Below are 15,205 nucleotides of genomic sequence, written 5' to 3' on the forward strand. Positions count from 1 at the left end.
GTTCAGAAACGCGTGTTGCGTGCGCGCTGCCGTGCTCCTCTTAAAAAGTCTTGAAAGGAAGTTGAGCGGTTACCCGCCACAGACCGGACGCGTGCTTTGCTGTTTGCAGGTTACCGCGTGGTTTCTCTGACAGAGAAAGTCTTGTGCAGAATAAAATTTGTAAGAAGTATATGTTTTAAAGAAAAACAAACGGTAAGTACAGGTCTGAGTACTTTTTTTCGATTGTTTAGCTGGAAGTGAATTTTCTGATGTGAATTTGTTTGCACTCTTTGAAAGTTTTAAACAAAAAGTAGTTTGTACACGATTTGTGTTTTTTGTGTGTGTTGTTGCTCGAGAAACTTATTTAAAAGTTTACTTTTTGCCTTTTTTAACAGATCTCAGTGGTTTGTAAGAAGAATTTGATCATGACAGTAGTGGTTCTGCGTTTGCAAGGTTTAAACACAGAGGCAGGATCTGAAGATATTCGCAGGTTTTTCCATGGCTTGCACATACCTGAGGGCGGTGTTCATATCATCGGTGGTGAGATGGGGGAAGCTTTCATTATTTTTAATACGGAGAGAGAAGGCCAACTAGCTATGCGCTACTCTGGAAAACTCCTCAGAGGCTCTGCTATTTCATTACATATCAGCAGTTTGGCTGAATTGAAGAGAAAAATGGAGTCAAGACTGAGGAAACCAAAGTCCACTGTAGAGACTAAAATAGTACCATCAATGCCATCTGACACCAATGCAGCTCTTTTGCTAAGTCTAATGGCTGCCATTCATGGGCCGCATTCTTACAACAAAGTGAATCGCCAAAGTCCGGCCAGCCAAATGCCTGAAGATATCAACCATAACGTTCCAAAAACAATCAGCCATTCCACAATTAACAACCAAACAAATACAGATACCCAGCATATTCTTACTTATGACTTGGCATCTAAGGAGCATGAAAGCAGTGGAGAAAACCTTAGTACATGTAAGCCAGGCTACCTTCGGCTTTATGGTTTTCCTGACTCTGTTGCCAAACAAGAGATCTACCAATTCCTAAGGGGACTCCCGGTGTTGGAGGTCATTACGAAAGTCCGACTGCAACTGGGCTGGTGCTGTCTGGCGAAGCTGGCAAGTTTTGCAGATGCTGAGGAAGGGCTGAAATACAGCCACAGAAAATTCAAAGAATTCAATGTTGAGGTGAGACTTGCCCATGAGAAGATGTGGACTGATGCTGTGGAGGAGTCTCAAAATGGCATGCAAAACATCAGACCTCATGCTTTCCCAGAGCAAAAGAAGGTCAACACGGATAGAAACGCAATTAGAGATTTCTTAACCAAAAGAAGTGCGGATGAACAACCCTCGGCAGGATCTCCTAAAAAATTCTGCCGAAACTTTCCGTCCCCTCAAAACGAACATTGCGTTATGGTCGATAATCTTTCAAGGAATATAACCAAGACGGAGATCAAGAACATTTTCGGCTGTCATGCAATCCCAAACCACAGAATAAAACATTTATTAAACAAGTGGGGAGAAAGGACAAGCACTGCGTTCATTACCTTCGAGCGTGCAGAAGATCACACCTCAGCTCTGAACATGAATGGGACGACTGTTGGCTTAAAAAACATTGAAGTGTCATCTATTACTAAAGAAGAAATGTTTGCAATACTCAGCAAAAACAGATGTACTAAAGCCTGGAGGCCAAAGCCATATAAAAATACACATTTAACCATGTCGTGTGTATATGCACGCAATTTTCCTGCAGATATCAGGAAACAAGAGGTGAGAGATTTTTTCTTGCGCTTTAACATCTGTGAGAATGCAATCGTATTGCTTGTGGACAGCCAGGGCAATGGCGTTGGGGAAGCCATCGTGCAGTTCGAATGTGAGGATATTGCCAGACAAGCCCAGAGTCTTCATGGCAAGTTTTTCATGGGAGCAAAAATTCTACTCACTTGCATCACGCGTCAACAGATGGAGAAGATAATTGGCACATGTTGAACAACTGTGAGATGTGAGATTTTTTTTCAGCACCTTCAGACACCAGCAGTGGTGTTAAATCCATGTTAATGTGGACTACTAATTAATTTGTAGATTTAGAACAAGTGTTCTCACGCCAAATGCTGTAATAAGCTGTGCATTAAGAAATTTGGCAAGCAATATGCTCTAGCAATATTATGGGTACAACAATTGAAGATGCCCTGTGAAGAAGAGTACCGAATGGAAGGAGCATACAAAAAAAAAAAAAAAGACCTCAATATTTGTTTCATACAATGGTTGCCAAACTGTTAAGGAGTACTCTAAATGAATAATGCCATATTTAAAACTCTTGCACTTGTTGCCTTTTTCTCTCAGTTGTTGCTGCTGAACATACAGCTTACTGGCTTCAATTAAAAAAAAAAACAATATATCACAGACCTCTTGTCTTGCATATTAAAATTAAATTTGAGTTATTCAGTTAGACTGTATATATTTGAAGTTCATCAGAAATGTTACAAACAATGTTCAAAATGGTTTCTGACCATGTTTGTATGGTTGGCAGTATTTTGATTTGCCTTTTTTTTATTTTATTTTTACATATACATTCCTATTTCTAAAACAACCACTTTGAGTTGTTTTCCAATGTCTTCGTGACTTGATCAATTTGTTTTGATGTTATATTGCAATTAAATTTGATTGAAATGTCATGCAATTTCAGTGATAATTTTTCAGTCTTTAATTTGTCATTAAAAAATCATTAATTTGCATTTAAAAATGCACATCAAGGACTGTTTATGAAACTAGTATGATCAACTTCAACACACCATGCCTTTTATATGCCTGATAATTAATAAAGCTTACCAAGAGCACTTAAGGCTGAGACAGAACTGCATTAATGGCACAGTGATGCAGCTTCATACATACAATGTAATTTGCAATGGACTACATAAAGGGAAAATGAGAGGAAAATGGTCTACGTGAATATTTAAGAACAATAATTAAAAATCGAACAACAAGGGTGTTTTGTTGTTTTATCAGTATGGTTGTGTTCCATTAATGCAACCTACCACATTTCCCAGTGTAAGGAAGCTACAGATATTAACAATTCATTGTACCAATAAACAGAGAAATTCACACCATTCGACCCTAATGAAGATGTTGAACTCAACCGGAGGACAGTGATATAAAAGAACATCCAAATGCTAAAATGATGGAGATGTGAAGACAAAAATCATAGTGTTTTTCTGAAATATTTTTTTATTAGTATTCATAATCAATTTGCAATTTTGTGAAGTTTGAAGTGAATGAAAATGTGTTTGAGGATTACATGTCAGAGACACAGAGTCAAGTTATTTGAATCCACACAGGAATGTACAAGCAATGTAGCATACATTCTCCCATGAGAGGCTGTGGAATATGTTGACATATGTACTCTCTATAAGGAAGGAGGACTGTGTACATCTATTTTAATCATGAACATTTTTACCACCTTGTAGGGTATGGACTGGGCATGAAGACATCATCTCTCCAGTAAATTGTCTTTCCAATGTCTTGGCAAAATAACTGGTGTTTGCTCCCATGATTCAAATAAGATCTTAATTTCAAGTTTTCAAGATGCTTTAATCAGACTATGGGACAACTGGATTGGAGTGAGAATGTCTTCAATGGATTTAGGAACTGCTTCCACAAATCATACAAAAGGAACAATAAGATTCTTTAAGGAACTATGAATTTATTTTACAATAACAGCAACAGAGCTTTAGAACAAGATGTCACATTGTTCGAAGATTCCACTGACTTCGCTTAAAGACTGTTTAAATCACTCACTAAAAATGGTTGCGATTACAAATAACTGCACACAAATACGTTTCCATTCTCATGTCTCAAGCGAGAAAGAAAGAAAAAGTAATCATTTAAAATAAAGCCACCTATTTATACAGTGTAAAAACAAAACAGCCTAAAAGGTCAAGAAAAAAAAATGGTTTGGTCATGAACAAAGTGAAGAAAGCCATGTCAAAAACAGGCAAAGCAGGCTGCATCCAGGCCTGGATTACATCCATCACGTGAGGGTTCATTTGTAGAATCTTGATGGACCTGTGAAGGTAGAGTAGTCTAAGTGAAAACAAACTTCAAGCTTCAGTAACTTATTGTAGAATCACTGTAGTGAGATGGGCTTTTTAATGAAGTCTTTAGAGCCTTTTATGGGTCTTGAGAGAGGAAATGACATTAGTGTCAATGAAGTCCTTTCTGAGCCATCGGATTTCAACAAAAATATCTTCATTTGTGTTCCGAAGATGAACAAAGGTCTTGTCAAACGACACGTGGCTGAGTAATTAATGACAATTTACATTTTCGGGTGAACTAACCCTTTAAATGTGCAATACCTGGCATGCCGCTGGAGAATCTATCATTAGAACTGTTTGGAGGACATGAGGATGAGTAACTCATGGAGGGCAGGGGCTTCAGACTTGGCACCTGAAAAACAATTCAAATTTTGACTTGAACACAGATGCAAGAACAAATTTTTAATTTAATAATTCATAGACAACGCTAATCATGTGATAGATGACTTGTTGTCTTTCTTTAGATCTTCTTCTTTAGACGTTGTTTTTTTTAAATGCACACACACATTATATAATATATATATATATATATATATATATTATATAATGTGTTTAGTTGTACTGTCCTTACTGTTTTTGTGTAATGCTGTGTTTTTGGAATGTGTGTGTGTATATATATGTATGTGTATGTATATATGTGTATATATGTATATATGTGTATATATGTATATATGTGTATATATGTATATATGTGTATATATGTATATATGTGTATATATGTATATATGTGTATATATGTATATATGTGTATATATGTATATATGTGTATATATGTATATATGTGTATATATGTATATATATATATATATATATATATATATATATATATATATATATATATATATATACATATATACATACATACATACATACATATATATATATATATATATACACACACATTCCAAAAACACAGCATTACACAAAAACAGTATGTATATATATATATATATATATATATACACACACACACACACACACACACACACACACACACACACACACACACACACACACACACACACACACACACACACACACACACACACACACACACACACACACACACACACACACACACACACACACACACACACACACACACACACACACACACACACACACACACACACACACACACTCCAAAAACACAGCATTACACAAAAACAGTAAGGACAGTACAACTAAATATATCCACAAGACAGTAAAAAAATGGTGGGGAAAAATTTGACAAATTTTGGATTAAAAAGGTTACAAAGACAATGGTAGATTTACAAAAGACAATGGCACGTCTTTCAAGGGGGAAAAAAAGAATATTACAAGGGTGTAATTTTAGCTTGAATGAGGAAGTGGAAAAAGCATTAATATCCGCTGCTACTCTTCTCTTCTTTCTTTTTAATTACGGCTTTACAAAAATCACTAATCAGTTTAAGAATTTTAGTGTCTTTATCCTTTATTAGCATTTGATTTAGGTATATGGTTACTTTGCACTAAAATATATTTATACAAACTTATATATAAAAAATGTAAAACTGGCTTGAGACCACTGAAGACTAAAGGAAATGGAGCACAGTCCCCACATCCTGTTCACAAAAAAACAAATCAAATTGCAAGTGGTTTAACTGACTCACTGAAAGCTTGGACCAACATAAGGAAAAATATAAAACTGCTGTTTGCTTCTTTAAATCACCCAAACAGCCAGTTTTTACAATTGCACACTAGAAGTATTTGACTAAATTGTGCATTTTCTCTTTGATGAATTACCTGCAGTTATGGGTACAACCTAATCTGGGACAACTAAGATTCTGAGGTCAAATATTTTCATAGAATATCCAAAGTCGTTTGTCATAGCGAATTTGTGATTTTTAAAGTTCCAATTCAATTCCTGAAATTTGATCTGAGCCAGTAAACAGGATGTAGAATTGCAATTTGAAGTAGAAATAGAACAAGAAGAAGAGAAGTAATAATTGGAAGTCTTTACTGATGAAATGCTTCTGAGGCGGTACTCCATTAGAACGTCGGTCAGCTTCTGTGTGACCTTTAAGACAATCTGAGCATCGTCCTCGTTCTCAATACGAAAAGAGTCCTAATAATAAAACAAGAAAACACAAAGTTTATTAACTCCAAACAGATGATGACGTAAACAAATGAAGTGCTTCGACAAACACTGTATATGCAAAAGAAAACCATACCAGATATTTGAGCAGTGTTGCAGGGAGGCTATTGCTCTCCAGGCCTTTAGGGCCCTGTCCCATCAATCTGTCCCCGCTGCTGTTCATAGACATGTCATTAGGGAAAGGTCTGGCCATACCATCATTACACTGGCCAGGACCAAATCCATCAGGGCCCATGCCCATGGGTCCATCGTCAGGGAAACGATGCCTGTCCTCTTGTTCCATCATCCCCCTGTCTGGTCCAGACATGCCATTACCATAGCGACCAGGGCTAGTGAAAACTTCCATATCAGAATGACCTCTCCTCATATGAGGACCATCCATACCTCCACGCCTGCCAGGTGGGAAATCAGACATCATGCCACCCCGGGGTGGAAAATCCCCCATGTACATAGGATCTTGAAAGGAACCTCCATATGGACCACCTGAGAATGCAAGGAGAAGGTCAGCCAAATACACTTTTGGCTCCCTTTTCAAATAACACTTTTTTTCTCTACATAATTCGCTTTAAATCAACACAAACAAACACACTGGTGAGACACTTACCTTGTTTGAACCCTCTGGGAGGAGGCCCAAGAATACCTTGTTTGAACCCTCTGGGAGGAGGCCCAAGAATACCAGTTTTTGTAAATCCTAGATTGGGTTGTGCGGACTCTAAGAAAAACAAACATCAGAATAAATAACTGGATGGCATATACATAGAATTCATCAGTATATTTGAATACACAAATATGGTTAGACAACATGCCCATGAACTTTCCCCTTTCTCAATTTCCCAGTTTAATGGGTCATGAGGCTTCCTGATTCAAAATGACTACTTTGAGTGTATGTCTTGTGGAACTGGAGGTAAGAGAGGCTAAGAGGAAAGCGATATTGGGATTGTGCCAGATGATCTAAGAATGTCTTCACAATTTAGATAGAGCAAACATCTATGTAGATATGGACAAGAAATAAACCGAATATGTTACAATATCCGTTTATTTTTCTGCTACTAATGAAATTCCTTGCACAAACACTGACTTGTTTCTTGACTACCAATCCTCTGAAGACACAAAGGAAGATATTTGGAAGAATGTTTGTATACAAGCAGATTTTGAGCCCCATTGACTACCATAGTGTTTTTTTTCCTACTATAGTAGTCAATGGGGCTCAAAATCTGCTTATCGCAAACGATAAGATATGGCCCTAGTTGGACTAGGGCTGGGCGATATGGCCAAAAATTCATATCCCGATATAGCTCATTTGATATCCCGATAACGATATACATAACGATATAGCAATTTTTCTGTTAATTCAGTTTATAAATAGTCTATACAAAATTGCAATGTGGAAATGCAGTTTGAAATGATATACAAAACAAATAAAGGATCCTTTTTTTCAAGCAAGACTGTTGGTAAAGTTAACACCTGCCTAGGGATGTTAACCGATGACCGTTTGACCGATGGCTGACCGTATCAACGTTAATCGATCAAAGTTGTCGGTTAAAAAAAAAGAAAAGTGATCTCTAAATTAGGCTATTATACAGTGGACTAAACGCTACTACAGTTAGCCATCTCATTCCAAAATCTTTTTGTGTGAAGTGAACATATTCCTCACACTCAATTTTCCATAACTCGCCTGTTTGTACTTAATAAACCAATAAAAACATTTGACGCGAGGTCACAGCGTTTGGGTTTGTGCGCTCACAAGGTTTGCAAAAAGTAAACAGGCTAAACACTCGAGGTTAGAGCCAGAGCAGACGACAGTATGAAGCGTGCATTTCGCTTAAGATGGGCTTACATTTGGAAATATCTACATTTCAGTGGTAACACATAAGGTGTTGATCGTCTTTTTTTTATTATTGTTAGCACTACCTCGAACTAAAGCCGCGACGTCTCTTCGGAGCTGTCATTTTCTTAAATGAGCCGCGGCAATGTTTCAAATGAGCTTCTTACGCTAGACAAACGCCTTTATTTTCTAACGCCATCACCTTGACCAAACCATTTCGAAACTAAGGAGCCATTGTCCTCAGATTACAAACAAGCTCCTCGGCGGCGCGTTTGCGGGACTCGTGTTTCGCGCTGTGGGGGATTTTAAAAAAGTGACGTGAGTGGACGGGAGCGCTAGGAGGACAGTGCGTGTGTATGTGTGTGTGTGAGAGAGAGATAGAGAGAGCTGGAGCGCGGCTCGCGGCTGTTATTTCAAATTCGCCATCCCTACACCTGCCATTAAAATATTTCAATATATGGCTATATGGTGTGCCACGCGTAAAAGCCCGTTGCAGCGTCTGTGTCTGAAGTTTGTTTTGAGCGCTTATGTCACTATTCTGGCATAATTACTCTGAGAATTACCCTGATCTGAACCGCGTCTACTACCGTCTTTCTCCATGTTTGTTTATGTATTGCAGCGTGCATGGGCATGCCGTGGCGTGAGGTGCATCTTGACGTAAAGTTCTGCCGTAAACGCCTTATCGTGGCGTAAGCGATAGAGCCTTATATAAAACGATAGACATTTTCTATCGTCCAGACGATATATTTCGTCATATCGCCCAGCCCTAAGTTGGACTGCATTTATATAGCGCTTTTATCCAAAGCGCTTTACATTTTTGCCTCCCATTCACCCATTCATACACCGACGGCGATGTCAGCCATGTAAGGCGCCATCCAGCTCGTCGGGAGCAGCTGGGGTTAGGTGTCTTGCTCATGGACACTTCGACACTTGGTCAGGTGGAACCGGGGATTGAACCACCAACCATCTGGTTTGTAGACAACCTACATGAACCACTGAGCCACTGCCGCCCCAACATTTATATAGCGCCCCTGCAGTTGCTCTTGAGTGCAGAATATTAAGAAAAAATACCAGTTGAAGCCAGTTGCTTTTTAACTAGACTGGAAAAATATGCAATAATAAAATAATATGAATCTGCCTAGTTAAATTAAATTATTTTATTCTTTATGAAATGTCTTCTGATGATGGTAATGTCATCCAACCAGACTGAATAAGTGTCAGTGACAGGGGTTACCCCAAGTTTTTTTGAAATTTCTACATCAACAACCGGCTTTATTTTCATTAAGGCTGGGATACACCACATTACTTTAGCCCAGATTTTTAGTCTGGACAAGCCAACTCTAGATTTGAGCTGACAGATTTAACAGAAAATCATGTAGTGCATGATGGCCACACACTCAAAGTTTGATTCCATCGAGTTGGACGATATCAAACATTATGCTGTAGTGTATTTTTAGACTTAAGATTATGCCTTTCCAAATAAAACAGATAATGGATATATAATGGTGTATGACAAGACAACTGACTTACTCATGCCCTGAAACGCCGTAACGTCACATGGCTCTTTTAGCACCATCTGGAAGAGAAAAATAAATAAATAAATAATTAAAAGGTCTTACATGTGTAAGACACAAAATCTTCAGGGCACATCAGCATCTTTCACCTTAATTTGACCTCTTCCCTCAGTTTTTTCCACTTCGGCAGCAGCAGCTTTAATGGCTTTCCTGATGGATGGATCTTTATGCGCTTCCTCTTCCTCATAAGGAACCTTGTCTTTGTAGTACTGCTTCTGTTTTCCAAAAAACAACAACAATAATAATTATAATGTGGATGTGTATTATATCAGAAGCATGGGCAGAGATAATCTAAGATATCTATCTGGAAGTGATTGTGAAGATCATACCATGTATCTGAAGCTGTGCTTCCAGCCGCTGATGTGAATAGCCATTTCATTCTGCAGCTGCTGAAGTGCACACAGTTTACACTGGTAATGAGGAGGAGCTGACTTAGATGGGCTTCGATATTCCCATATGTACTGCAGACCTATAAACACAAAGCACATTTGTACATTCAATCATATGAATACTCCATTTAAAGTAGGGCTGCACAATTAAATTAACCCGAAAATACACTTAAAATATTTTTTTTTATGCGCAGCTTGTCAATGAAGCATAGCTCTGTAATCAGTAGTAAACACTGCGAGGTATAAATGCTTATAACATGCTTTTGTGAAAGCAAAGCATGTCAAACATGTCCAAATATGAGAAGTATTTATGAACCTCTTGTCCAACAAAACTCAAACTCACATTTAATGTTTTTCCTCCAAACTACTTTATAATTACAGTTGAGAATCCTTCTGAAAGAGGATGACTTCTTACACAGAATAAGGCTGACAACATTTCATATTTTGTACAGTGATAAAGGCTGTCAATTAACATTGAAGTATAAATACTTTATTATAATGAAAATACTAGAGAAGCCTTGAAGAACTCCGATAAACCATATATTATCATAGTCATGTATTTAATAGTCATGTTTGATCAAAGTGTTTCAATCTTCTGTTTAATCAGCTATAGGCAGTATGATACCTATAGGGATTCTCTTGAATGAATTGTGTTTTTGTACTTCTGTGGAGCATATTTGGAGTTTCTGCTCGAGAGCGCCCTCTGGCCTTCAGATGGAGCAGCATTTACTGCTGATCACAGAGCTGTGCTTACCGGCAAGCTGTATTATAGAATACCAGGAAAGAAAATATACTTCATTACTCACCAATAACACTGTCTGTGACTGATTTGAGCCGTTTGTTCAGGCTGGGGATGGTCTGGATGGATCCCTTCTTGGTGGTGAAAACTGATGAAACATATGAATTAGTAAAATCAAATAGCACATGGGCAGGAATATTGAACCAGGACTTAAAAGCACAGTTGACAGTGCACCCACCCTACCGAAAAAGTACTAAGTGGTTACTGAATCTGAAAAACAAAACTAGCGGAGTACTTAAAGCACTCGTTCATCAGTTACCACCAGGCCTACATAGGCAACAGTCACATTTGATGGAAAATTGTGGTCAGAAAAGTGAGCCACACATCTCTGCACTTTAACACTGAACAACATATAAAAACAACAGATTTGAATAAAAAAAACGCTGCAGTGATGCCCGCTGTATTTCTGGTCACAAGCAAAGTGTGACATCAAAAGCACATCGGTTGAGACCTCAGCCGATCACACTGCAGCAGAGTAACTGTTCTAATTGAGTTCAAGGAATGTGGCACATAAAATGTAAGGAATTTCCTGTTAACTTTCCTTAGGCAGCTTAATGCACGCTCTAAGCAGGGCGCCACAATCAATATGGTTAGATGACCCTAAGTGGGCATAAGGGGATCGAAGGTGGGATACTCCATCTCCTGGTATATTTGGATCTCGACCTGAGGTTACAGCACATGGTGAAAACAGGTCTTGATTTTTCTAATGTTGCTCGAAGGAGCTTGATGTTGTGTTTCTAATGTTGTTCGGCACACCGCAGTTCAAATATGTACACAGTGCAAAGCATTGTTTTGAAAAAGGTGCTAGTTTGAGAGCTGTGCTTGTGTGACGTGTTCAGGGTTGAAGCTCAAAAGCTCTGAAACACCCAGAAGTGGCACATGGCAATAACATTACCAAGGCCAGGCACAGCTGAAGGGCAGAACTGAGGGGTTCTGAGGGTGGCACTTACCTATGTCACCATTGTAGAGCTGCTGCTTTTTCTGTCACAGGCGACAAATAAAATCGTTGGTGGGGGAGAGAAATAGAGAGGAATTAGAGAGATATAACAGGTACGGAGGTGAAGAGCAGAGCTCGCCCTCCTCTGCTTGAATTGGACGCTCCACTTTAAGAGTAGAGGCTGACAGTCCTTGGACGGGAGAACACAAAGTGTCTCTTCGCCAAAAACTCTCATGCTAGAAGAAAAAAATAAGTGCTTTATTCATCTCCCAAAGAATGGGGCTCTATCAGGCAAACAAAGTATGTTCTCAACAAAGCTTCATTTATTTGATATTTTGAAATATTACTTTAATTTGGAATAACTATATTAATGCTTGCATGTAATTTGTTCCCTTGATGGCAAAGCTGAAAATTCAGCAGCCATTATTCCAGTCTTCAGCTACGTGATCTTTTAGAAAGAATTTTAATTGGCTGATTTGATGCTCAAAATATTTGAATTCATTAAAAAAAACACATTTAAGCCACTTTAGGATCCTTTTTATACATGTCATTAATACATGTTATGCAATGAATGTGAGATGATCACTAATGCTCACATTGTTACTGAATAATTTGCGTTTTGAATAGCATATCCATTAGGGGCAGAGATTCATATTTTACTATTAATCTCTTAGAGATTAACAATTTGAGAAGGAAGGAATGTGTCATGTTCAGCAAAAAAAGAAGAAAAAGGCAGGATTCCCACACCTCTACAACACTATGCCAAATACAGTTGGTCACAGTGAGATCAGTCTTTTTTTCCAGTTCATTTTGCTGAAAGATCTGTATTATAACAGCTGAATGATGATGCTAGCTAGTATACAAAAGAGGGGATTCCTCTTATTAAAACTGTAGCACCATCAAACAGGCAATTTGCATCACCGTGTCAGGCTGAGCTTGATGACACATTGGTGAGTTGGTGAAATTATTCAAGCACTAACAATATCAAATCAATTACAAATGGTTTTGAGTAGTGCACGAATTACCAAAATTAATTATACCCTCTATATTGAAATGGCCTTACTTTACACCAGAGGTCTAATGATTTCTGGCCTATTTGGTTCCCCCTCTGCAATTTTTTTTTATTATAGCAATTGTTTTTACTTCTTGATTCTTGTATATTTTGCTGCTATTGCCCTTCACTCAACATCTTGATCTATCAGTTGATTGAAGATTGTATGATGGAGGACTGTGTATACGGCCATGAAACACCTATACCACAGGTTTTTGTGTTTATTTCGAACAAATATTTATGACTTGAGAACAACAAGATGTCTCAGAGGTCGATTCTTTCATGTTGTGTTGACTGCATATGCGCAGCATTCCATAGGTTCTATACAGGAAGCACGTGATTAGATCACCTCCCGAGTCTTTAGGTCAGAGTCGTTAGTTCATCCCTCGACAGGCTATTAACATGTTACATTTCACTTATATTCTGCTGAAATTAACTAAATGACTAAGACATTTTTTTTTTCTGATTAGATTAGACTCAAGGATCCGAGTCAGTAAAATGATCCGAACTTCCCATTACTAATTGGAATGTACATTCATTGTTCTATGCATCAGTTGCTAATTGTATTTTAAGATGCGGTAGTTGTACTCAACAACAGCAGCAGATGAATGCGGGTGTCCAGGCAGGGATAGGGTTTAAATCAGGGGTCCCCAATCTCGGTCCTGGAGGGCCACTGTCCTGCACACTTTAGCTCCAACCCCAATCACACACACCTGAAACAGCTAATCAATGTCTTACTGTGGCCTATAAAGACATTGATTTGCTGTTTCAGGTGTGTTTGATTGGGGTTGGAGCTAAACTGTGCAGGACAGTGACCCTCCAGGACTGAGATTGGGGACCCCTGGTTTAAGTGAACTAAATAATTGGGAAAGTCCTGCATGTCACCAGAGAAAAGCAAAACTTTGGACACATTACTATTTGTAATGTTTTTGAAAGAAGTTTCTTCTGCTCGTCAAGCTTGCATTTATTTGATCAAAATTTTTAATATTGTGATATATTACTACAATTTAAAATAATTGGTTTTCAATTTATTATACTTTAAATTCATTCAAAAATATAATTTATTTCTGTGATGCAACGCTGAATTTTCAGTATCATAACTTCTGTCTTCAGTGTCACATGATCCTTCAGAAATCATTCTAATATGATTCATTTTCAAAATTGGAAACAGTTCTACTGCCTAATATTTTATAACCCGTGATAATTTTTTATAATAATTTGATGAATAAAAAGGGAAAAAAAGAAAAAAAAGAAGCAGCAGCAAATGTAAAAAAAGAAAAAAGAATTTGTTTACAATATACACTATTGGTTAGTAATTTGGGGTCAGTCATTTTTTTTCTTTCTTTTTTTAAAATAAATCAGCAATTTTATTCAGCAAGGATGTATTAAATTAATAAAAAAAATGATAGTAAAGGAAATTTATAGCAATACTGAAAATTCAGCTTTGCATCACAGGAAGAAATTATAATTTAAATTATAATGAATTGAAAACCAAATATTTTAAATTTTAGTAATACATAACCATATTTAAAAAAAAATCTGTATTTTTGATCAAATAAATGCAGGCTTGATGAGCAGAAGAAATTTCTTTCAAAAACATTACAAATAGTTATGTGTCCAAACTTTTGGCCTGTACTGTATGTATGTATGTATGTGTATTTTTTATATATATGGATAAATTTGCATGTATAAAACAAAACATGCATAAATTATTAAATCGTTTGCAATGAGATCAATAACATGCATGTATAGATACATTTACATTTAATAGAAGGGGCCAACTTATAATTAATCAATTCCTGTTGTTATTTTTAAATGTGATCACTGCTTGAGAACTAGGTCTGTAAATGGTCTAGATCCACAGGGTAGGGTGAGGATACCGCTGATGGAGTGGGCCTGATGTGATATTGTGCACTATTATAGCTCACCTTCCCACCGGACCTGCTCCTCTTATTAGGATTTGGTCGAGCGTCCATGCTGTAAAAGACAAATTGCCAAATATTACACTATTGATGTTATTAAAACACATGCAAAGGGATATTGGAACAACTTATTTTGCAACTAACATACAAGGTCCTTATCTCTCGGCTGTTAGCGAAAATAAACAATGGCGGCAATACAACAAAAATCAGGCGATTTCACGCTGCACCATTCGCAGCTGCATTTACACTTATTGTAACATGAAGGGCGATTACTGCACAGAAAACTTACTACAGTACGTCTCTTTAAAGCGTTATTAAACGATTACCTGTTCAGCCTTGCTTTACTAACCTTGTGTTTGGCAAAAGCGTGTATGATTTTGAAAATTAGAACAAGACGAGAAACCGGGCTAAAATAACCAACAACACAACAAAGACCCTTGTCCGTTTCCCGTCTCTTTACAAAATAAAAGTCCTCGGTATAAAGGACGATCGTTATAACGCAATTCTGCCCCCAGTACCG

At 37.5% G+C, this 15,205-nt stretch overlaps 2 protein-coding genes across 2 annotated transcripts; one reads left to right on the forward strand and one right to left on the reverse strand.

The window, feature by feature from the left end:
* Positions 1-40: 40 nt before the first annotated feature.
* On the forward strand, positions 41-2,659 carry rbm12ba (RNA binding motif protein 12Ba). The gene is made up of 2 exons (XM_067448581.1): positions 41-192; positions 375-2,659. The coding sequence occupies exon 2, from the start codon at positions 405-407 to the stop codon at positions 1,968-1,970; it is 1,566 nt and encodes a 521-aa protein (XP_067304682.1). The 5' UTR covers positions 41-192; positions 375-404; the 3' UTR covers positions 1,971-2,659.
* A 527-nt stretch (positions 2,660-3,186) lies between these two features.
* On the reverse strand, positions 3,187-15,033 carry si:ch211-197h24.6 (uncharacterized). The gene is made up of 12 exons (XM_067448582.1): positions 15,012-15,033; positions 14,692-14,740; positions 11,726-11,756; positions 10,783-10,863; positions 9,917-10,056; positions 9,677-9,802; positions 9,544-9,589; positions 6,793-6,900; positions 6,265-6,671; positions 6,054-6,158; positions 4,334-4,424; positions 3,187-4,043 (listed from the first exon to the last, which is right to left on the reverse strand). The coding sequence occupies exons 2-12, from the start codon at positions 14,737-14,739 to the stop codon at positions 4,021-4,023; spliced, it is 1,206 nt and encodes a 401-aa protein (XP_067304683.1). The 5' UTR covers position 14,740; positions 15,012-15,033; the 3' UTR covers positions 3,187-4,020.
* Positions 15,034-15,205: the final 172 nt, after the last annotated feature.

This window comes from Pseudorasbora parva, chromosome 7 (genome assembly GCF_024679245.1).
Source record: "Pseudorasbora parva isolate DD20220531a chromosome 7, ASM2467924v1, whole genome shotgun sequence".
In the NCBI taxonomy this organism is placed as follows: Eukaryota; Metazoa; Chordata; class Actinopteri; order Cypriniformes; family Gobionidae; genus Pseudorasbora; species Pseudorasbora parva.